The following is a 25,933-nucleotide window of genomic DNA, read 5'->3' as shown; positions in this document are numbered from 1 at the left end:
ATTCCCTACTATCTTATTCCCTCCGTAAATAATATATCCAAAACTCATCAAATCGGTCCTAATTAAAAGACGTTCAATAACTAAGGGTAAAAGCTGAGGTGGGCTCTATATTTTCGGTATTTGAAGAGTAGTTATTCTTAATCTTCAATTTTAAAGAATGGGATAAAGTCTTCAAATTGGTGAAGATGCTTGGGTTGGAGACCAACTCTTGATTTGGGTCCGGCATCTCGCGGGAATCGCCGCGGCGTGTGTCGCTGGTGCTGTCGTCAAGAAGGGTTTGTTCGCAAACATGGCAGACGTCTTGGGCAGTGGTTGGTTGCTGATGGTGGTTGGGCTTTGAATGTGTGGCGCGCGGTGGCTATTGTTTGGCTATATTATTTAAGAAAAATGACAGTCTAAAACGTTTTTTTTTGATAATTAATACCCGTCAATGATATTCTAACAATATTTGTTAATGCTGAAAATGTCCTTGGCGGGTATTAATTATCAAAACACGTCATTGACCGTCATTTTCTAGGGTTAGGTATTGCCCCTTTTGGTTGGGCTTTGCCCCTTTTGTTTGGGCTTTGTCATTTGAGTTTGTTAGGCTTAGTCCTATTTAGGTGTTTTGGGCTTGGCCCTTTGACCGCTTTCATACCTTTGGTTAAATTTCTTATTCCCTTTTCTTTACTCGATATATCATTTGTCAAGTTTTTAATAAAATTATGTTGCCTATAAAAAAAGGGTAAAAAAAATAGCGGGTTGGAGGTGCTCTTTGTCGTCAGTTATATATATTAGTGATAAAAAAGTTAAACGACTCACAGTCTTCTCATTGAGAAATAGTAAATTAATACCACAAAATAAAGGAATTTTATTTTTTTTGCAAAATTCTTTTTCAACGGAAAACAAATAGGAAAGAAATTCTATTTTTCGTTACTTCACTTTGTGGAGTTGCTCTTTGTGTTCATTTATACAAAAATTGCAAGACCTGCAATTTAAAAATTCTCATTGAAATAATTTAATTTCTTGTAAAATTATTTTTTAACCGAACGTAAATAGAAAGATAAATCTTTCCTTCACTTCGCTTTTTTCCGAGAATAAATTTCCCACGCTGCTTTCACAAAAAGAAAACAAGAAAAAATCTGTGTAATTTTTAGACTAAGGAAGGCATGTTGGATTAATGATATTTCTTTCATTCTTTCTATTCTTTTAAGAAAAATATTTAGCCTAAAGAATTTCATGTTCAAACGAGACCAAATTAAGCTTATTTCGTATGAAGAAATTAGGGCCGATTACATGACTTTTTTTGGCAACTACGTACGTTAAGGATAACAAAAAATGTTGTTTGCACATATAAATTACACACAAATGAAGCACATATTTATTGCAGGGTACACTCCGGGTCTCATACAGATGATCTAAATCGCTCAATTTCTTAAAATTTTATTTAATGAATTCCTGCAAAACAATCATCCCAATTGAATATCGGTAGGAGCTTTTTCTGAATTCATAGGATGAAATTGATCGATTCACCATACAAATTTTATAAAGTCCTTAACGATATATGATAGAGATGATTTTTTTTAATAATTCATAAAAAAATATATTTTTAAAAAAATGAATGATTCAGATCATTTTTGCAGGACGCGGATGGACTTCGCTAAAAGTCTGTAATTTGTCTGTGCAACAGTTGAAGGATAACATAGCCAGACAACTTTGCTGATAAAAGTCGTTTTTCAACCACAATTTCATTTTTTAAGAAACGAAACCAAGAGGCCAATGAACTTACTTAAAATAGACTATACCTAACATAGCTACCTAAAAACCAAAACCTTTTCAGTTCTCATTCTTATTTGAAAAGCAAAAAGTAGAAAGCTTTTTAAACATTTTTTTTGGGTACTTTTTTTTTTTTTTTTTGGTACTTCGGAATAACATTTTTAAACATTTCGAACACCTGCTCGACCTAATTTTCTCTCTTTGGCTTTGTACTGTGTATTCACGTTTACCCAAACAAGCAACATAATTCCTTTTAGTAAAGAGAGATTCATTTAGCATTTCATTTTGAAATTGAGCAGAATCCTTATCAACACAGAATCCTTTTATCTGTGGTGGGTTGTTGGAGAGAGAGAGAGAGAGAGAGAGAGAGAGTAAATTAATTCTATCAAAAAGGAAAGTTGACTGTGATTGTGAAGTCTTTTGCCATTCAATCAAGCTCCAATTTGGTGATTCCTATATTTAGCCATACATCTTCCTCACTCAACCATCCCCAAAAGTCCTTCTGCTGTCTTTCCCTATTTCGCACGTAAGATTTTTATTTTATGTTTTTCTTTCACTCACAGTCACAGTACCCATCCCCAACATAAGTAAGAGGAGAAAACATCCGTGAATTGAATTCAGGATTTTGATTTTCTGGATTTTTCCCTATTTTGCTAAGATTCTATTATTTTCTTTCAGTTCTAAATACAATCCCATACCCACTTATATATACATACATATATTTTATATGTATTTACTCATTTTGATGTTTTTTTTTTTCTCGTCAAAACAAAATATTTTATTAAACTCGAAAATGGTACATGGAGTACTCATTTTGATGTCGTGGTGTTGAAAATAAATCTGAGGTTAATTTGTTTTCTGGATCTTTGCAAGATATATTTTCTTTACTTTCATTACACACATTACCATTTATAGTAAGTAATTTCCTTTTCTTGTAGTCCTGTCATGTATATATATACACACACACATACTTATTTGAGTATTATTTACTATTTACTCATTAATTTTTATGTTGTGTTGAAGATTGGAGCTTGATTTTCGTTCTGGGTTTGTGTTTCTTGAATTAGTTAAGGCTGTGTTTGGAAGAGATGGTGAGGGGGAAGACTCAGATGAGGAGAATAGAGAACCCCACAAGCAGGCAAATCACTTTCTCCAAACGGAGAAATGGGATTATGAAAAAGGCATTTGAGCTCTCCGTTCTTTGTGATGCCGAGGTTGCCCTAATCGTCTTCTCTCCTAGGGGAAAGCTCTATGAATTTTCCAGTTCAAGGTATTATTACTATTTTGTATCCATGTGTATATACAATATTGGTTTTGCGTTAGAGTTTTGATTTCATGTCTTATTGTGGTTGATATTTTTTTTAACGGCAAAAAAAAAAAAATATTAATCAAAAGTAAAGGTTATGAGAGATTAAAAGGACAAGAAAACACGGCATCTCAATATTTCGTGGTTTAATATTAGTTATTTAGTGAGCTCAAATACTCTGTACCACATTTCTCAGTATAAGTATTTAACTAAATTTTCGGTCATAAGATGACTTGAGAATTATTTTTTCTTTCTTTTAGAACTTTCACGTGATTCAATTGCTGAAAATTAATTCACCAAAACACACACAATAAATTTAGGTCCAGAATATTTGAGGAGTTAGTTTATTAGTTGTGGTTATGACTATATAGTTTAGAAATGAATAGCATGTTTTCCATCAAGGGTTTTATGACTATAAGACAAAAAACAAAAAACCCTCATCTGGAGTTACCAGCTTGAGCTTATCTGAGTTTGGACTCTCTCAATCTTTGATGTCGCGGTATTTTTTAAAGGGTACAATCAAGAATTTAGTTTCTTGATCTTCAATAGCAAAGGGGGAAAAGAAGGATATACCAAACTTAATTAATCTTAGGTTAGATTTTAGTTCCTTCTGCCAAATTGGTCCAATATTCTTCCTGGATTTAGAGTATATTTGTAGCTTTTCTTGAGCTTGACATGCAAAAGGGCAAAATCTTCTACCTCTACTTTAATTAATAGCTTCTATTTACCTAATTCATCACTCTGGATTAATTCATTTTTATGGGGTTTTAAAAGCAACAAGAGGTTGTTGATAACAACACGTTTTATGGACAATTTAATCGTTCTTAAAAAAACATAGGACTAAGTTATGTGATTTTGATAATCCCCCAATATCTAGCTATATGGTGAAATCATTCTTATTACGGAACCCTACATTCCTAATTGATAATCGGACTAATCAAATATGATCAACTTTTTTTAATTGCAAAAGAAAAAGTAACGACCAGTAAATTAGTAATAAAACATTACAATGAAAAAATCCTAGATATGCGGAGTATTAAACATAAGTTGACAAGATGGGAACAATCGAATAACGAACAAAAAACCCTAAAGATGTACAAACAAAAGAAAGTAAGTCCCAAAACCAACCAAATTGCCCAACACCGAACCTTAATTACAAACCTGTGAATTAACATGGTCATATCCATAATCCATAATTTATATATTTATAGTAAGACCAATGAACAAATCGTACAAATAAGACCATATTGTACTACCCAACATTTTATGCTCCAAAAGTCCAGACTCTTTTGTAGGAGAAAAATGGGTCCATTCCGATCAACGTACAATGTCAAACGCCCACAGGAAATGGGACGGAAAACCATTTTGGTCTCACTGCCTTGTGATTTTTGTTCTTTCAGTACTAAGGTAGAAATCATGTCCTTTCACTTGAATTACCCTTCCAAACAATTCCCAAAATGCCATGTGACGAATTCCTACTCACTGCATAGTTTATTGCCTCTGACACAGAGTGCATGACTGCATGAGTATTGTGCAAAGTTTAACTATGATACCAAACATTATTTTTTGAACAGCAAAAATAATTTTATTAATCTTTGGAAATGAATTACAAAGATTAAAAGGATCCCAAACATAAAGTATGAAAGCAGAGCAAGAGCGAACCTATAAAAGAAGGCATCCCCATACTCCGACAATCAAACGCCGCTGGGAACTAGAAGGGAAAATAATCGCCCTTGGATGGTGAGAAGCCAATCAAGGCCTAAAAACCCAAAAAGGAAACACCGCAGCCAAGACCCAACCAAGCCTAGAGGCACCTAAAAGAAACTCCGCTCCTAAGAAGACTAAGAATCAATTATTATCCTGAGAGCCTTGAACAAAGGCCCCTGCATCCTTTTCGGCTTCTGTACTCATGAATTTACTTATAGCTTCCTGCTTAGCCAATAACCTTGCCTTCAAATAAGGTTGAAAACCCCAAGCGTAGGGCTAGATCATTAAACGCATAATTAACCGGTAAGTCCGGGATTGTACCATAGGGAATCAGTAATAGCTTGTTCGGATTATAAGTTTTATGTAAGGATTGTGACGTTTAGCCGACTAACTGTTGGTTTTGCTTTGAAAGTAGAAATACTAAGGCGAAAAGACTAGAAATGAGTTTAATAAACTAAAAGAGGCAAGTCTAGGGATCATCCATCCTGTGACTTAGGCCAATATCGATTCTCGATTGTAACTCAAGTGAGAGTCACGATTGCACGCTCACACTCGGAAGATTTAGCTTTAAAGACTACGTTTATCAAAAGATGTGATTTATCGGAATTAAACCAACTTGTTTTACTAATGAATCGAACACGTAGGAGACCACGAGCTCTAGGCATACTTCGTGCCAAGACCGCTTGACTAAACGGCATGCCAAGAAGTTAACACCCGTAGTTTAGACAAAAAAATGGCTAGGTTAATTCAATTCCGAAAATCATTCTTTAATCCCGAGAGTTCAAAAACAAAGAACTACCTATCATTGGGATAGATTACCCCAGGACTTAGCCAAAAGACTACTCAACCATACTTAAAGAACAAAACATAATAGAAAAACGAGACATGATATTTAACCGTAGGAAACGAAAATAAACTTGATTTTATAGAAGATCCAATAAGTAGCTACAACTTTAATGCATGAGAAAACATCAAAACACTTAAACTTACTTGAGTTCTTGAAGAAAATGACTTGAAAAGCTTGAAAGACTACAAATGAAGAAACCTAGAGCAAAAACTAGAAAACTTAGGCCTAAAACTAACTAATGGCCATCATTTCCGTAAAAGGCATACAAGCTTATTTATATGGCTTGTAAATCAACTTTACAAAAAACCAAAAGGTCCCTAAAATATCTCAAAAACACTCCATAAGTGAAAACTTTCCATAAATGGAAGGTTGAAAAAGTTGCAAAAATTCTGCAGATTTTTCCCAGGCTTCCAATACCAGTACCAGGCTTCAACAGGCTTCAACGGGCTGGATTTTCTACTCTCTGGACAGTGGGTACAGATACTGAAAATTCCTCAGTATTGGTACCGGCTTTGCTTGACAGATTTTTGGACAACTTTGCGGGCTCTCTCCGGATACTCTTGAACTCGGATTTAGGTGTTCTTTAGACCGTTGGAAAGCTCGTCGAATCTACTTTCTAACTGAAGTGGTTTGGATCCAATATAATTTGTACATCAAAAGATATGATGATTCTACCCTCAGCTGGTTGGAAAATGAATAGCTTTGGGTAAAATCCTCACATGTCCTTCAATTCCCTTGACCCTTGGGCGTCTTGAACAACCTCCAAACCATCTCTTCATGCACCACAATGGGGTGGCACATGGCCTTAAGTACTTGGTTGCACCCGGAGCATTCCTTGGCGTTCAAACGCATCTTATTGATACGAACTACCTGAAATACACAAAAACCTACCTTATGTGCAATATCACTATAAAAGCTAAACAAACGCAAGATAAAATAACATAAAACGAGACTAGTCGCACCAAATATCTACAACATTGAGTGCTCATCACACCCCCTAACTTGAACATTTCTAATCCCTCGCAAACTAAAACAAATAGCATTTAACTAAGCTATGCAATCTTCCCAAAACGAAGATACGAAAACTATGCTCAATAACTACAACTAGGCAAGAGTCCAAAAACACCCCTTCAAATCCGATCATATGCAATCCATGCACAAACATGCCATGAACTAGGACGAACAAACTATGTCATATTAGAGTAGTCAAGCTTGCATGCACCACAACGAGTTTCAACTCCAAAACTGACAAGGATATGCTCTTATTCGACTTTTCACACAATGAGATACAAGATATATCCCATGACAAGGGCTAGCGAGTAAATGTAATAGTAAGAGACAAAAAGCTATGCATGCTATCAAAAGAGTGCTTTTAGAAGGAAAGAAAAGCTAATTATTGACAAGTATGGAAAGACTAGGAACAAATCTTACTTAAAAATCAATAAATATCAATCGTGCATCAAACGGAGTAAGAATAGCATACATTGGATCAATAGAGGACTTTATTAGCTTATAGCGACCTTGGATACAAAGGGAAAGGGACTACAAAAAGTGTAGTGGCCATATGCTAGCATAGTTCATCTACCCTTGGCCACTACTGACCCTAAACTACCCAAGGCATGGCCACATATCGGCCAAACACCAAACAAAGTTACAAAGAAGAAATAAAGGAAAACTACTAGATAAGTCCTACTAAAACAATACCACCGACTCCAACACGCCTAGTCGTCATCCTCATCCGGCTTCTCACGGTATTGAGCCTCGAACTCCCCTTTCCATCGGACTCTTTCTCATCCAGAATGTAAGCTAGCCCAAAGGTCACACCAATCCTCTCATCATAGTATTCAACCCTCTTTCGAATCCGATTTTTCTCTTTCGTATCATTTCTTTGATTTTCTTTTGAGGAATAGGGTCATTTGAGGTGAGATTTGTAGTGAAAGAGATTGAGGGGCCAATTTTGAGGACTTTGGAGAGAGAAGAAAATTTGGGGCTTTAGCTTTTGTAGTGGGAGAGGAGAGATAAGGAATCACATACTAATTCTTTGCCTTTTTGCATCCCAATCACTTCTATCAAATTCACACCTCTCCCAAACCTCCTTGAAACATTGAGAAATATTTTCAGGCAACCCTCCAAACATCCGGTTACCTAAGTTTGAACAACGGACTCGACTCGGACTATGGTTCAAAACATGGACGAGGAGACTTTTATGTGGTTTAATCAAACAAAAATGACTTGAATTATTTCCTTCGTACGCCAACAACTCCAACAAGATGCATGAACGATATATACACTACTCAAGTATGAACAAAAGATATTATTTACGCAAATACGAGAAATGAGAACGAAAAACATGTGATGCTTAAGAAACCAATCTCTACTCTAGCGATGCACAACACTTGACTTTTAGGCTTAACTTGTTCATAAATGTTCATGCATATGCATGTGACATGGATTCAAACACATAACCAAATTCGACGGGATACATGACTCGTCATTATTTACGCGATTGAGCATAATTAAAGTATCTAACATGCAAAAACATTACTAACGAGGGAGGATTGCAAGAAAAAGCGAAAAAATTTAAATTTTTAATGAAAACCATGAGAGTATGAGACACGTCTCAAAAAAAAAAACATATATATAGCGCGCACGCACGCGCACACACACACACACACACACACACACACACACACACATATATATATATATATATATATCCCTCCCCCCAACTTAAACGGTACTATGTCCTCATAGCACGAAAAATAACAGAATAGAGAGGGGAGAACAAAAAATTGTACCTTCGGGAGAATGTCAACCCCCGTATACCTTGACCAAGTTGGAGGCTTTATGTCATTCCCTCTATTCAATCCGAAGTTGTGTTGTGCTTCCAAGGCTTCACTCCTTCGGTTCATCATGACGGAACCACCAGCTAGTCACACAGGGCCATGGTCAAGGCTTTATCGAACTAACAACCGCGACACGTAATCGCACTTATGCTTAGGGCTTCTGAATGCCTCACTCACTCCAACGTTAGACCCAAACCACCAAGGTTGGTGTGGTAGCATGTTAACTCTGCAGAACCGGAGGACGGAACCTACTAACATGCAAATGACATTAGAATTGTCTGGCTTGTGTTATCTGGGCTAAAAGGTAACCGAAAGTAAAACACAACCAAATCTTCACGTGATTACACTGGTACTACTTTTCTCTCCATTTCTCACTCAAAGCGTCATAAAGCAAGTCATACAACAACTTCAAGCTCGAAACGGGTGGCTATACCAGACTATCAAGAGCAAAATAGAAAAAATAAAAATAAAAAATTGGAATGCCTAGTTCAAACGTCTTCAGCCAAATGCGGATTTCGAACATTAATTGTACCATTAAGAGCTATAACCATGAGCACATCACTCCACTCCAAAATCTTGGTTAAAAATTGAATTCGGCCATGCCACAAAAATAAATACTTTGAGTAAAGCAAGTCCCGAAGTCCTTTGAGAAATTTAATTTCAACCAAGTGCGCATTCCACAATAGATTGATTTTCAAAGAGTTGATAAAATCCACAATATAAGGATGGTAAACCAAATCAAATTCATCAACACCAACAAAATCAATCAATTTGAATTTTAAAAACTCTTGCGAAAGTGGATACTCAATAGGAGGGGTGGCATCGTCGAGAGCCAAGAATATTTGATTGTTCAGTGCAACTATTGGCAATGACTCCTCAAAAGGCATATAGCTTTCACTAACGACAAACGGCTCTATTTGCTCTTTTTCTCTCGCATCAGAATTGGTAACCTCAAAATTTTCAGTTAACTCACAAAATTAGAGTTTTTGGGTTAATTCATCAAGGTAATCCCAACCGTCTTCAGCGGTTTTATCCAGGAATTCGTCATTGGATATAAAATCAACCTGGCATGTCTTAGAATTTAAACCATTGCAAAAGATTGCCAGAAGACTGCCAAGCTCACAATAAAAACTCGACCAAGAGAATACAAAATATTTGAATCGCTCCCAACATTGTGGAAAAGACTCATCATCTTGTTGATAGAAATGTGATAGTTCTTGTAGAAACATATGAGTCTCATATGAGGGAGTGAAAGTTTAAAAAAATTATTTTGCAATCTCTTTCCATGTTGATTTTGGACTCAAAGAATAAAACCAATCTTGAGCACTATCACGCAAAGACGCTGGGAATACTTGTAAAATAGCCACTTCATCGCTAGCAAAAGCTTTCTCAAGGTTATCAACATGCGAAAATGGATTTTCTGAGTTCAAACCATAAAATATAGGAAGCGACACTGAACAATCAAATTGTTTTGCATAACCTCCATAGCCACCTTGGAAAATAGGCCATTTTTTGTTTGTTTCAACAAGAATAAACAAAAACAGGCTAGAGGGGCTATGCCGCCACCTCTCTCAAAACAGTTTCGAGGGATTATGCTACCACCTCGGCTATATAAACAATGAAAGAAAAGGCAAATGACGCTTACTGTAGCTTCGTTACACCTCAGTTTTGATAAGATAATCGGTTAGAGGTTTCCGCTAGAAGAAGTATTCATTGCTCAAAGTAAAATTAAACGAAATACTTACAGTGGTTTGTCGAACCTCCAAATAAGCTATAATAAGAAATTCCCCGGCAACGGTGCCAAAAATGCTTAGCCAATAACCTTGCCTTCAAATAAGGTTGAAAACCCCAAGCGTAGGGCTAGATCATCGAGAGCATAATAAATCGGTAAGTCCGGGATTGTACCACATGAAATTGGTAATAGCTTGTTCAGATTATAGGTTTTATGTAAGGATTGTGGCGTTTAGCCGGCCAACTGTTGGTTTTGCTTTGAAAGTGGAAATACTAAGGCGAAAAGTCTAGAAATGAGTTTAAAAAACTAAAAGAGGCAAGTCTAGGGATCATCCATCCCGTGACTTAAGCGATATCAACTCTCGATTATAACTCAAGTGAGAGTCACGACCGCCCGCTCACACTCGGAAGATTTAGCTTTAAAGACTACGTTTATCAAAATATTTGATTTATCGGAATTAAACCAACTTGATTTACTAATGAATTGAACACGTAGGAGGCCACGAGCTCTAGACATATTGCGTGCCAAGACCGCTTGACTAAACGGCATGCCAAGAAGTTAACACCCCTAGTTTAGACCATAAATGGCTAGGTTAATTCAATTCCGAAAATCATTCTTTAAGCCAGAGAGTTCGAAAACAAACAACAACCTAAATCATTGGGATAGATTAGCCAAAAGACTACTCAACCATACTTAAAGAACAAAGCATAACAGAAAAACAAGACATGATATTTAACCATAGGAAACGAAAATAAACTTGATTTTATAAAAGATCTAATAAGTAGCTACAACTTTAATACATGAGAAAACATCAAAACACTTAAATTTACTTAAGTTCTTGAAGAGAATGACTTGAAAGACTACAAATGAAGAAACCTAGAGCAAAAATTAAAAAACTCAGGCTTAAAACTAACTAATGGCCATCATTTCCGTAAAAGGCATACAAGCCTATTTATATGGCTTGTAAATCAACTTTAAAAAAGACCAAAAGGTCCCTAAATATCCCAAAAATGCTCCATAAATGGAAATTTTTCATAAATGAAAGGTTGAAAAAGTTACAAAAATGTGCAGATTTTTCCCAGGCAGTATCGGTACTGGAAATTCCTTAGTACTGGCACCAAGCTTCAACGGGCTGGATTTTCTGCTCTCTGGACAGTGGGTACCGGTACTGGAAATTCCTCAGTACCGGTACTGGCTTTGCTTGACAAATTTTTGGGCAATTTTGCGAGCTTGCTTCGAAAACTCCCAAACTCGAATTTGGGTGTTCTTTGGACCGTTGGAAAGCTCGTCGAGTCTACTTTCTAACCCAAGTGGTTTGGATCCATTATAATTTGTACATCAAAAGATATGATGATTCTACCCTCAGCTGGAAGGAAAATGAATAGTTTTGGTAAAATCCTCACGTCCTTCAATTCCCTTGACCCTTGGGCGTCTCGAACAACCTCCAAACCATCTCTTCATGCACGACAATGGGGTGGCACATGGCCTTAAGTACTTGGTTGCACCCGGAGTATTCCTTGGTGTTCTACACACCTTATTTATACGAATTACCTGAAACACATAAAAACCTACCTTACGTGCAATATCACTATAAAAGCTAAACAAACATAAAATAAAATAACATAAAACGGGACTAGTCGCACCAAATATCTACAATATTGGGTGTTCATCACTTCCTCATCATTACCCAAGTAGTCTTCGCCCAACATTTTCTCAATAGACCGAGCAGCCTTTACCTCATCTAGGTGAAAACTGTTAGTACCTCCAGAAAAACACATAAAATTGTGGCAACAATCGCAGATCTAAACACAATGCATTTTTCCTTCTTGCTTCCCCCTCTCTTCTTAGATTTAAGAATGCGCGACGTCTTTTCAATTGATTTCTGTTTCCATTTTGCTTTCCTAGTATCTTTGACCTCTGCCGCTGAATTAAGATCCACACATAACTGGATACCATTGATAGGATCAACCATATTGTTGTGTTCACGGGTCGGTTTGGTTCGGTTTTGCTATGAATGAAGGCCAAAATCGGTAGTTTCATTTAATTTAGAAATTTGAGAGTCACATAAGCTTCAATATTTGAAGCCGAACTAGAATTGATGAATCACAAGGGTTTTGTTCACAAGTCTTGGTTTCATGAAGAAACCAATCACTATATATATATACACACGCGCACACACACAGAGTCAGTCTCAAATAAGGGAGTCCGCATTTTAGTTAAAATGCGAACGTCCTCATTTCTTCTATTTCCCGATCGAATTTCGATGATCCGAGCCGCTCAATGTGTTCAGAACGTGATTTTAAGGGTACCCGCGAGAAATCGGCAAAAAAAAAAAGATCGAAAAGGGCTTCATCCGAGCAGTTTTTGTTTGAACCGTTCGATAATTCTTTCAAAAACCTGGAAACGAAATGTTGGGAATCAATTCTTTTTGCAAGTCTATGGTCAATTTGAATCGCTAGAAATGAGGTTATCTTCAGTAACAAGCATATGGATGTAGCTGAAGTTGTGGACTTAATCAAAACTAGAGTTTCGTTTTGGATCAAGGCAAAGTTTAATATCACAGACTACACAGTGGAAGACTTCAAAAGGGGCATAGAGGTGATCAGGCGCATTAGAATATAACTGAGAATGTAGAAGTTTGGGAGTTTTGTGGTTTCTGAGCTTTGCACTTCCAATCTACTTGTTGGATGTGCCCCCACTGTTTTTCTCTAGTTTGTTTTCCTCTTGCCATTTGGTCTTTTGGGATGGGATCTAAGTGGCCTCTTTTCTTTCCTCTTTTCTCGATGTACCCTTGTCGAGTTCAATAAAATTCTCTTTTGCCGAGGAAAAAAAAAAAAAGGCACGCGCACGTACTTGGAGAACAAGGATGGATCCTCTATAAAAGGAAAGCAAGGCTAACCAATAGAAGGTACATTGTGTTCCACACTAAAACCCTAGCTCACTCCTCCTTGCTTTGCACTTTTCTTATCCACGCGCTGGAGGACCATCCCGAAGTCCATCCGGTGTGGTTCTTTAGTCATGCTTTATTGTGCCGGTTAGGTGACGGAGCTAGGCTCAAACCCATCCTAACCAGACAACTTCAGACGTGTCCTATCTGAAGATCGAGAATCCCACAGTAACCATGCATTAAGCATATCTCTTGGTTTACTTGTTAAGTGTATTAACTGCTGTGATTTATTTTCTCTCATTCTATCTTGATCAGTAGGTGATATACTTGTTAATTTGTTTATCTACAGTCGTGTTTTTTGTTGGGTTTGCCACACTTCCTTCTTAGCATTCTCTTGTTGGCTAAACTCACTTTGTGAACATGTCATTCCTTGATTATGCAACATTCTATGATCATCATATATAAAAGCATCATGTCAAGGGAGCATAACTTGATTTAGAGATAGACATTAGTTTGCTAACGAAAGAAGCTAATAAATGCTCTAGTTTTTTTTTTTTTTTTTTCTTTTAATTGATCGGCAAATAAAATTTTATTAAAACTTGACGAGGGTACATCGAGAAAGGAAAAAGATTTGAAAATTAAGGTATCAAAGCTTACCAGATCCCAGATGGGATATACTCCTACAACCTAATCATATACCGAACAACAGAAAAAACATCCAACACTCAAGTTGAATAAGGAAAAGAAACTAAAAAGCTGACCCGGCCCATCCTTAGACACAGACCATTCACAATCTGATTTTCCTTGTACCACCCAAGCATCTTTGATGTTGAATTTGCCTTTGGTCCAGATGGCTATTCTTGCTTTTATCACCTCTACGCATTGATTGATCCATATCAGTCATTTTATTGTTGACAATTCTGTTATTTCTTTCCTTCCAAAGGGACCAAACCACCACAAAGAAGCTAATTTCTCACACAGCTTTTTCCAGATTTGAGAAAGTGTTTCCAAACCAAACTCTATCTCATGTGATCTAACAGAGTGGATGGGCAGACCCATTTGAGATCCCACCAGTCCATAATGTATGACCAAACTTTCCATGAAAACCTGCAATGTAGCATCAATGTAGCTTTAGTTGCACAAACTAAGGGAGCTTAATGAGGATTAGGTTCTATCACCTGCTATATATAATACAAGATATTTTATGAGAGTACTTGATCGAGCAGATAGAAAATGAAATATAACATGAATGGTCTGTTTAATTTTCCCCTAGTTCTTGTAATTCTTCGATCGCGCGAGTTAATAGATTTATTCCATTTTCGTTGATTCCTGCATGCCCAGACTTAATTAATTAACTACTAGTACAACAGATTTTCAAAAGAGTCGATGGCGGGAGAGGGCTGTATGTAATGTAGTTAGTCAAAAGATGGTTATCTAGCTATTCAAGAACGTAATTAAGGTGAAATCCTTTGAGGTATCCCAAGTATAGAAACGCCAGATTTCGAAACTTAGTATAAAAACTCCAAATTAAATGTTATTCCTCAGCCCTGTCAGTGCTTTTTGAAATGTATATATGGGGCCTTAAACCCTTTTAAGTGATTTCTTCAAACTTTAGTTAATTTTTTTTTTCTTCGAGATTCTCGTGGTTGTAATCAAATATTTTTTTTTTATCATCACATTTGTGTTCTTTTAGTTTTTGCCTTGATCAATTAGATGTCAAAGGGGTACAATGCAATGACTAGTTTTTGTACAAATTTTGAAAACCTCAGCGTGCTGCAGACGATGAAGCGGTACCGGGAGTGCAAGAAAGATGTTCCAGTTGATCACTCATTAGAGGGAAAAGACCCACAGGTTATACCCCTCTTTGGTCATACTACTATATAATTAATTTGAGATTATTCACATATTGTGTGTCAATTACACTTTTGCACTCTAGATCGAGTTAATTATTTCTCAATTTTAGCGCTTACTTTACAGTTTCTATTCAATTTGAGCCATCGACTACTGATTTTTATCGGAAGACTAGTTAGCGGAATGACATCCAAATTCCCAGGGAACGAAAAAATGCGACATGGCTCTACCGGATTTGGGGTGAATAACAAGGTGGGATCGATTTTCTGTGATACCCCCACTGGTGTAGGAGATCAAAGGAGGCAAAGTAGGTTAGAGAGAGAGAGAGAGAGAGAGAGAGAGAGAGAGAGAGAGAGAGAGAGAGAGAGAGAGAGAGAGAGAGAGAGTAGATTAAAAAAAAAAGGAAGGACTGTTTTTTGTTTTTCTCTTGCTTCAGGAATACAAGTGGTACTGCCTTATGCAAGGCTACACCTTAATTAGCCCTATATGCTCATCAGTTATTACACAACACAATGGTGCACCATACTTATTACAAGTTATCTTGAGGCCACATTATTTCACTTAGATAGAGCTAGATGCATGCATTGACCTGCCATTCACGGGCAGACTATTCAAGACACAATTTTATTCGTTAGAAATTATTTATTCTAATACCCCCACTTAATTTGTAATGCGGAAGTTAGTTTTAAATTGCTCCAGCTTCTTGGATGAAACGGCTCTGGTAAAACTGTCTGCAAGTTGCTCGTTTATGTTCAAGAACTTCAATTGAATTTCTTCAGATCTGACCAAGTTTCTTATAAAGTGATGGCGAATTAAGTTCGATATGTTTGATTCTAGCATAAAATACGGGATTTTTCGTCATGGCAATGTGATGCAGGGAGGCGTGTTGAAAAAGATCAAGAAATGCGTAACAAGAACAATCCCGAACAAGCATAAACTAGAGATCGATACTCCCTCTACGAACACACGATAATGAGAAAGCTCTCATCAATTTTTGTTAATCAAATTATAAACAACCTACTAGCCCTAAGGCTTACATCCTTATTTATAATGATAGCCTAGAAATACTAAAAACGAAATAAAATAAAGAAAAGCTAAAAATTTAAACATTGGAAAATAAGAAATAACAAGGAAAATAGAATCAACCTAATTAAGAAACCTAATATTCTAGGCAATTTATGGCTATAAATGGAACGATTCCTTTTAAAATACTACATTCAAAATAATAAACTAAAATTTTAATATTTTTAGATTAATTAAAATGGTGGCCTGCATCATCCTCCACTCCTTGAGATAATTGAATTTGGCGAAATTTGTTTGCATCAATCTTGTACTTCAAATTGATTTTTTCAAACAAGAACTTTCGTCGTCCATTGCTTTTTTCCATACTTCATTGCATCTTCATAGTTTTGAGGCTCACAAGATAAACATGCAAAATTACATGCATCATAAACTTCTCGTAGTGGGCGTACCTTCTTGGTGATTCTCAGTCACTTACTTCAACTACTGGACTTTGTTGCAAATTCGGTGAATCCGCTGGTGAAATTGGACCGGTAGGGGAATTTGGCTCACTTTCATCTAGTTCTTCAAAAGCTTGGTTGTATAAAATTTTCGGCTTCGTGGGAGTTTTCGCTTTCCCACTCTCAAGCTTTCATTTCATCAAAGTGCACATCTCTGGAAGCTAGTCACCAACTTGTTAAGTTTTGGATCAAAAAGCCGGAAGCCTTTTGATTCATCACTATAGCCGATGAAAATGTACTTTTCTCCCTTTTCATCAAATTTGTTCCTGTTTTGAGGAGGAACATGAGAATAGGCAATGCATCCAAAAACTTTTAAAAAGTTTACCATCGGCTTGCGATTGTGCCAAGCTTCATAAGGAGTTTTGATGATAGCTGCTTTGTTGGGGACCAGTTGAGGATGAAAACTGCTATGTTTATGGCTTCGGCCCAAAAAGTGTTTGGAAGTCCTTTCGGTTTGTGAGCACGTGTGGGCTCGCAGCCCCTCGGAAAAATCAATTTCTTTTCATTTGGAAAAGGCCTTAATTTTTCCTTTTATTATTGCTCTTTTTGTATTTTTAGTTTACAAAAAGAAAAATGTTTGTTTGAGAGTCACCACCCAGATTTTGAGAAGGATTGTCACCTGAGAAATCGTTATTTAGAAAAATGTGACTCTTTTGCTCTTGATTTGGAAAAAGGTTTTGGTCTATCGAAAACAGTTAGGTTCGGGAGCCAGGTTACGAGAGGGGAATTTTACGGCACCCCTCTCGCCCGATAAAAATCGGTCTCTACTAATACTTGTTGGATTTGAAAAATTATTTTATTGATTAACCTTTATGCCACATAAACAATTTATAGCATGTAAACAATATATATTTCACCTAAGAAGCAAATATCAATAGGCATGCTTGAATATAAACATTTAATTGCAAGAAAGCAAAGGAAATGACTTTTTATTTTACTCTGCGTGAACCATTGCCGTGCGGCATAGGGTATGCCGTACAGCACTGGAACCTTTGGATCAGTCTCTTAAAATAGTTTCCAGAACACTGTTTTTGTAGTGAATGTGTGCTTCTTGATATGTGTGCCTTGCACGGTTCGTTATTGGAAATAGATTTTTTTGAAAGGGTTTTTAACTGACAAGGCATAAATCACTTCTAAACAGAGCACCATCAATGTATAGTAGAAAACATCACTCTCCTCCTTCATGGTATTGATTAGGGCTGTTACTCGAAACCGGAAAATCGATCGAAACCGGAAAAATCAGACCGGACCGAATTTTTTAAACCGGTTGAATAATTTCGATTCGGTTTCGGTTTATAAAATTTTATAAACCGGAAAAATAATTTCGATCCGGTTTATGTGTTTTAAAAACCGGTTGAAACCGGACCGGTTATATAAATGTATAATATATACATACATATATATATATAGATATATATACATACATATATATAAAAACATAGGGGAGGGGTTGAATTATGGGTTTTTGGTTGATATTTTGTGGTGTATATTGGTCTAATAAATATTTTTATGTATTTGGCTCAAAATTGATCCTTTTTTGTTGGGCCAAAAAAAAATGGTTGAATTATAGATTTTTGGTTGATATTTTATGGGTTGAATTGTGAATTTTTTGATGTGTTGGGCTAAAAATATGGCCCATGAATGAAAACCGGATAAACCGGACCGAAACCGGTTGAACCGGTCGAAACCGGTTGAACCGGTCGAAACCAGACCGATTTATCTCAACCGGTTTCGGTTTCTAAAAATCTCAAACCGGATAACCGGTTTCGACCGAAAAATACACCCAAACCGGTCGAAACTGGACCGGTATCACCCCTAGTATTGATGAACCAGAAGAAAAAGAAGTGTCAAAAGGATTTTACCCCTGGGACGCCTCTGTCGTATGAAACAATGGATATGCCGTACGGTATTGGCTTTAGGGCTTCAATGCTGATTTTTGTATCGAGAACCAGCCTAGGCTTAATGGCTCCCCTCAGAATACAGGAACTGAACTTGGAAAGGAATTTTACCTTTTGGAATAAAACCTCTTTTGGAAAGTTGTGGCTATATGTTGTAATGTCTTTTGGTATGAGTTTGAACGAATACTTAGGCTTTGATGTACTGCAGTGACAAGATATGGGACTTGTCTTTGGATTTTAGGTTGCTTTTGAAATGGTTTTGGTCTTGGTTTTGGAAGAAGGTGGTGTTTTTGGAAGGTTGAGAGTGAGTATTGCCTTTGGTAAACTGTTTCTTGCCTGAAGAATTCGTCCTTCTTCTTTTTTCACTTGTTTCTCTTTTTTTGATCGAAAACATCCTTGAGGTATTTATAGAGTGATTTTCACAGCCTTTGAGTGGTCTCCAAGACTAGAACCGACCTTCTGCAAGGCTATGGTAGGCTAGGCCATACCTGAAAAAGCTTGGCCGTTATTTTTGAAATCGAAAAAGGTGGTGGCACAAGTAACACAGTGCCGTATGGCAATTGGGTGTACCGTACGGGGATTATACTTCTGCCACACGGTAGAGTTGTTAACCGCCCTAACTGTAAGTCGGTTGGGATGACATTGGTTTGTCGTACGGTGGAAAGGTCCGCCGTACGGTAGAGTTGACTTAGGGTTGACTTTTGGGTTTTTGAAGGAATTGAAGGATTTGTTCCAAAATGGTTAAACTCTCATCCAATGATTAAAAATTGAACTCCATTTATCATCATCAGGGACTTAAAAGATATCTAAGGCATCCAAATTGGGGTGTCTACAGCATGCTCATGCCATCTCGACAATTGTACAATTCTTTTGTTCGGCCACACCATTTTGTTGAGCAGTGTAACGGATTGTGAGCTGACATCTGATTCCTTCATTGTTGCAGTGGTTATGAATTCTTTGGATATGAATTCTCGTCCGCAATCGGTTCTGAGGACTTTCAAGAGATGACCACTTTGTCTGTCCCACCATCTTCTTGAACTGGATAAAGTGTGAAAACGCTTCCAACTTTTGCTCCAGGAAGTATACCCACGTACATCATCCTGCTAGAATCATCAACAAACAAAAGAAAATATCTTTTGCTTCCAAATGATTGAGTCCTTGTTGGTCCAAAAATGTCAGCATGCGTCGGTTCAAGTGGAGATGTTGCTCACCATGCAGTTTTTGGAAATGGCAATTAATCTGTGCACTTTTCCATATATACATCCTTCACAAGTTATGTCTTTTCGTTCAATTGTAGGAAGTCCAACCACCATGCATATTCTTTTGCCTCAATAGTCTCAGTCCTTTATAGTTCAAATGTACGTCCATATCTCCAATGCCAAAGCAAGGAGTCATCGGTCTTTTCAATTTTTAGGGTAGAATTCTCATCCAAAGGCATAGTGAGTAGAAATATTTTGTTGTTTGCCAGTTTTACATTATCCACCAACAAATTATTTTGTAGTTGGCACTTCGATTAAGTGCAACGTGATGTCTTCTGTTAGAGATTGACGGAAGTTGTTACCAAGGCCACATTGAAGAAAATGTGATAGGTTGACTAAATTGAAAAAATATATACTTTTAAGAGCCAAAATGAAATGTGAGCTATACTTTAGGGTAGTAAAGTGCTGTTTACATGAACTAATTAGTCGTTGTTCAAGGCGTGTTGTGTGGTATGGTTTTTGTGTTTATACTTATAATTCAGAGTTTCCTATTATCCATCCTCATGGTAAGGCGTGTTGTGTGGTATGGTTTTTGTGTTTATACTTATAATTTAGAGTTTCCTATTATCCATCCTCATGGTAACACATTAAAATCCATGTTTTTGCAAAGAAACTCGTATAAGACCTATGTAAAAGATAAGGTACGTACGCAGACTTACATGTACAAATCGATCCAGACATAGATGTATCCCGGATCGTCTGATGCCCTTGAGCCAGTCATTATTTTTTATATAGAGCCCACTTGCATCCAATGGTTTCAACCTATTTATGTCTGGATTTGTGCACACCGACTTTCGCCCCATATTATGTGAACTTGTAGAACTCAATTTCCTCTGACAGTTATTCATTCTCAAATGGCAGCACTTGAAGGAGGATGTAGCAGAAACTGCAAAGAAGATAGAGGCTGCTGAAGTTGCCAAACGGTTTGGGACTAAAGGACTAATTGTTTGGCACTAAACATGAATGTATTGAAGTCATATTTGAAAAACTTCCATGCATTGATTCTAATGCCTTGAATTGGAACATCCATTATAGTAAACTCTTGGGAGAAGGTCTAGGGTTATGCACCATTGAAGAACTGCAACAAATTGAACAACAGTTAGAGTGGAGCGTGAGCAAAGTTCGGGCCAGAAAGGTTCCTTTCATCTATCTCATGACAATTTTTTCGTTCCTTCATAATCAGCTTCTCAGAACACTTTTTCAAAATCATATTTGGGACAATAGAAAACTGTTGTGGACTGTTTTAGTGTCATGTTTGTTTGTTATTGTTAGCTAAAAGCGATTTTTTAATTATTATATATTATCGGCTACAAATTTATAAAGGAAAACTTGACAAATGGTACATCAAGTTGGGGGGGTGGAATCCATAGTTAAAATTGGTTTTTGAACATATAATTAAAGACATCAGTCAAATGTTCCTAAAAAATGTGTTGTGCCAAACCCAAAAAAAGAATTCTACAAATCGGTTTTTGAAAACGTTAAATGAACATATTTGTGTTTTGCAGGAGATGAAACAGAAGAACAAAAACGAAATCAAACAAGAATTAGATATGGAAATATTAGCTTATTCCTATACTTCCTTTCATTCATGTTTATGATTCAGATGCAGGTTTTGAAGGAACAAGTTGATCAATTCAAAGAAAAGGTAAAACTATCACAACTATTAATTCATCAGGTCCTTACTCCTTAGTGACACATTATTTTAGTGAGGCTTTTGTTTAATTCATGAAAATTCGGCGAAAATTTTATCCTTTATGGACGGAAAAGAGAATGAAAAGGAAAAGTAAGGAATATAGTACTTCCTTCGTCCCTTTTTTTAGAGTCCAGTATTCCATTTTGGACTGTCCCTTAATAAATGTCTATCTTGTAAAGTTAATGGGTAAAAGTTGGTGCATTTCCTATTTTGCCCCTAAAAGTAGATTTCATTTTGAAAAGTTAATGAGTAAAAGTGTAATGATGATGTCTCCATAGAAGGTAAGTAGAGAAAGTGGAGATAAAAGTTGATATGAAATGTTTAATGATGATGTCTCCTTAATAAATTGGAGTTATGAAGTTAGACACCTAAAAAGAGGGACGGAGGAAGTATATAATAAAGTTAAAAGGTGAATTCATATTATTTGGCACCTGTCATTTTATTTTCCATCTGAAAAATCCACAAGTTAATATAATATGATATTGAGTCCTGACTTTTGACGACTCTATAGAGAAATTCGAGTTCCAGAGTTTTTAATGGCCAATAAACTTATTGTTTTGGTTGAGATTAACTGAGACTCATTGGCAGTTTCATATTTGTTTATTTGTTTTTTTTTCTGCATTTATTTTAGGAGAAAACCCTAGAAGCTGAAAATGCCATGCTGTGTGAGAAGGTGATTCTCTTTTTTCCCTTATACAGCCTTTATTTTCTTCTCATTTTTGTGATGTAAATCTAAGGGAATGTTTCGTCGAGGGAAAGAAATAGCAGTGAATAGAAAGAAAAGGGATTGAGTGAAAATTTTGGAAGAAAGTTTTGATAGTCTTGATTTTATACTAGTATCAATGACATGGATCAAGTCAGAAGAAAATATTTTCAAATATTTTCCATTAGCCTTGCTCAATTTGACCAAACAAGTTGCTTGGGAGTTAATGGTACTTAAAATTAAGATCCAATTATATTAAATGTTTTTTTTTTATCTATAAAATGATGCAGTTAGGCATAAGAGGACCAGGGGAAGAAGCAAGTGAAGAAAGAGAAAGGGTTGCATCCACAAAAATAAGTGAATATTCATCAGATGTTGAGACTGGATTGTTCATTGGATCAGCACCAATTAAGGAGCTAGGGAGAATATTCAAGCATGCTCAGCCTCAGCCTCAGCCTCACATGTGCGCGCAACTGAATATATAATTGATTTTTAATGACATATATAGCTTGGGAATATTACTATTTGATGTGGCAGTACTGGATGATGGATTGCCAATCACCTTCATTCTATGTGGCACATTATATTATAGATAGATAACGTGTCAGTAGCATTTGTAATACCATGCACGTCGCATACGGATCATCGAAATTTGATCGATCGAAAAAGATGAGAAAATGGGACGTCCGTATTTTATTTTAAATAAGGATGCCATTACCTGAAGGGGACTCTATATATCTATATGTGTGTGTGTGTGTGAACAAATAAATGTGTAGGTGCATACATGCTTACTTGATCAGTATCCTTGATGGATCCATGAAACGATTAGTAAGCGTGGAATGTTAACCTAGTTGGGATCATGTCTCTCATTGTCCATGTCTTTGGTCGGTGGTTGTGATGCCATTATGCTCGCTCTCTCCTTTATTCTTTGTAATTGTTTTTGAAAGATTAATAAAATCTTTCCTCTGCTAAGGAATTTTTTTTTAAAAAAAAAGTATGAAATGTTGATTGGCCTTTCTATAAAAATGCATCAAGCTAGCATGCTAATTACAAGCTAAATTTGGGAAACTGCTTGTGTAAAGTAACTTTGGACAACCTTCTAGTCGGCTAATTGTGGACCCACCTAATTGCAATGTACTACCATTAATCTGAATTGTCAAAGGTTCTGGTGGCATGGTCCAAGCTGAATATTTTGAGACAAACAATTTAAAGTGTTTTAGCCTGCCCAATAAATCTCTTATGCATATATGAGAAGAAACACAATGAGTAGTGTTTAACAGACTTCATCAGTTGAAATCTTCATTGTCTTCCTTGTCACTTCTGTTTTTTATTACACGCTGTGGAAGAATACAAGTACCTCAAATGAAACATGAGCCCCAATCATACTAAGCCTAACTGAGTAAACCGTAGTTGAACACTTAGCAAGGTAAACTAGTCTATGTGTGGTAAATGAATTGGTCCCAAATAATTAGCTGATGCGTGCATAAATTGGCCCGGACATCCTTAGTTATACGAAAAGAGAAAAATGTTGTAGATGCTCTTATATACAAGAGGTGCTACATGTTGTAACGAACGCTATGAATGCAAGCTAAGAACGAGAAATTGAAAAACTAAACAAGAAATCACAAAGACACAAGATATACGTGGTTCCCCAAGATGGATACGTCCACGGGCGAGGAGAGAGAGGATTCACTAACCAATGTAAAGAAGAGATACAAAGAGCCGGATATAATCCATAACTCTAGAAAAGTCACAATATGAGAGTCCAAAAGATACTTTAGAAGTTCCCCAAAAGTCTTATTTATAATAGGCTACAAAAAACGAGAACAACATAATTAACCAATGTGGGACTAAGAATACAAGGCATTCCCAACAATTCTCCACCTTGACTTGAATTCCACTGAACCAAATCACCAAATATAGCACTCCCCTTCTAACCTCTCACTCGCCAAATGCCCCCGAGGGGCGATCAACTGCAAATACCAAGCAAGCCTAAGCAATGCTTGAACTTAGCAATCGGAACCAGTTTAGTCAACATATCCGCTGGGTTATCTGCCGTACCCACTTTCTTCACCTCAACTTGTTTATGTGAGATGATATGCCGAACGAAGTGTACCTGACATCGATATGCTTGGTCCTCTCATGATATATAAGATTTTTAGTCAAATGTATAGCACTCTGCGAATCACAAAATACTGAACTCACACCCTGTGCAAGACCAAGCTCACAAAGCAAACCTCTCATCCACAATGCCTCCTTCACAGCTTCAGCAATGGCCGTATACTCCGCTTCTGTTGTAGACAGCGCGACTGTAGCCTGTAAAGTAGCTTTTCAACTAATGGCACTTCCGGATAGAGTAAAAACATAACCTGTCAGAGACCTCCTCTTACCGTGGTCATCGGCAAAATCCAAATCAACATAACCAACAGCATGATCACCAGAATTGGCAACCCCAAACAATAGACCAACACCTGCAGTTCCGCACAAATACCGTAGTATCCATTTCACAGCCTCCCAATGTGCCTTTCCTGGACACCCCATATAACGACTAACGACACTAACTGCATGTGAAATATCAGGACGAGTACATACCATGGCATACATAAGGCTCCCAACTACGCACGAATATGGAACCTGAGACATATACTTCTCCTCATCCTTCGACTGTGGTGACAATTCAGCTGAAAGTCGAAAGTGTGCTGCCAAAGGGGTACTGACTAGCTTCGAGTTATTCATGGCAAAGCGCTCAAGCACTTTAAGAACATAAGACTTCTGATTCAAAAATAATTTGCCAGCTACTCGATCTCTGCAAATCTCCATACCCAAAATACATTTTGCTGCACCCAAATCTTTCATCTCAAATTCACCACCTAACTGTTGTTTCAACCTGTTGATTTCTGATACACTCTTGGCAGCAATAAGCATATCATCAACATACAATAGTAGATAAACAAATGAATCATCTGGAAGTTTTTGAAAATACACACAACTGTCATACTCACGTCTTGAATATGACTGGCTTATTATAAAAGTATCAAATCGCTTATACCACTGCCTAGGAGATTGTTTGAGGCCATACAGAGATTTACGAAGTAAACAAACGTGATCCTCCTTACTAGAAATAACAAATCTCTCAGGCTGACGCATATAAATCTGTTCCTCAAGCTCGCCATGCAAAAACGCAGTTTTGACATCAAGTTGCTCTAACTCAAGATCATAACAAGCAACAATAGCAAGTAAAGTGCGAATGAAACTATGTTTTACAACTGGTGAAAATACCTTATTGTAGTCAAAACCCTCCTTTTGGCTGTATCCTTTCACCACTAGCCGAGCTTTGAACCGAGCGTCTTCTACCCCTGGAATACCTAGTTTGCGCTTGAAGACCCACTTGCACCCAACAATCCTCTTCCCTTTCAGCGGTTCTACTAACTCCCATGTTTGATTCTTCTAAAGAGACTCAATCTCCTCATTCATATCAACAAACCACTGTGCAGACTCATTGCTCAAAATAGCTTCTGTATAGCTTGAAGGCTCATCATACTCAACTAATAAAGCATAGGCCACCATCTCAAAATAAGCCAAATACCTTTCAGGAGGTCGAATCTCCCTCATTGGCCTATCTTTAGCAATAGTGCGTGGTTGCTCAACTAATGCATCAATCTCTGTGTCTGAACTCTTGAACTCCTCTTTAATTGGCTTCTCAATGTGTTTTTCCCCTGAGTCGGAAGATTCACTCAAAAACTCCACCTGCTTTCGAACACTCTGTTCTTGAACTGTATCATCAACCTGCTTGGACCCCTTAATTAGATATTTTTCATCAAAAGTCACATCCCTACTGATCAAAAACTTCAAATCATCAGAGCACCATAACCTGTACCCTTTGACACCTGCTGCATAACCCAAGAAAATACACTTATTGGCCCGTGGCT

At 36.9% G+C, this 25,933-nt stretch overlaps 1 protein-coding gene across 9 annotated transcripts; it reads left to right on the top strand.

Annotated features, from left to right (window-relative positions):
* Positions 1-1,969: 1,969 nt before the first annotated feature.
* Positions 1,970-22,727, top strand: LOC131323130 (MADS-box protein SOC1-like). 9 transcript variants are annotated; one of them, XM_058354802.1, is made up of 8 exons: positions 1,970-2,281; positions 2,823-3,025; positions 14,850-14,931; positions 20,449-20,531; positions 20,644-20,743; positions 21,218-21,253; positions 21,933-21,974; positions 22,295-22,727. In XM_058354802.1, exons 2-8 carry the CDS (start codon positions 2,844-2,846, stop codon positions 22,487-22,489), a joined length of 720 nt encoding a protein of 239 aa, XP_058210785.1. In that variant the 5' UTR covers positions 1,970-2,281; positions 2,823-2,843; the 3' UTR covers positions 22,490-22,727. The 9 variants fall into 9 exon arrangements, with proteins under 9 accessions (XP_058210785.1, XP_058210765.1, XP_058210757.1 ...); XM_058354782.1 differs by having other exon boundaries at positions 1,972-2,281; positions 2,828-3,025; positions 21,212-21,253; XM_058354774.1 differs by having other exon boundaries at positions 1,976-2,281; positions 21,212-21,253.
* The last annotated feature ends 3,206 nt before the right edge of the window (positions 22,728-25,933 follow it).

The sequence above is a fragment of the Rhododendron vialii genome, chromosome 1a (assembly GCF_030253575.1).
Source record: "Rhododendron vialii isolate Sample 1 chromosome 1a, ASM3025357v1".
Classification (NCBI taxonomy): Eukaryota; Viridiplantae; Streptophyta; class Magnoliopsida; order Ericales; family Ericaceae; genus Rhododendron; species Rhododendron vialii.
The sequence above is the reverse complement of the archived record's forward strand: the minus strand, read 5'-3'. Positions and strand labels throughout refer to the sequence as shown.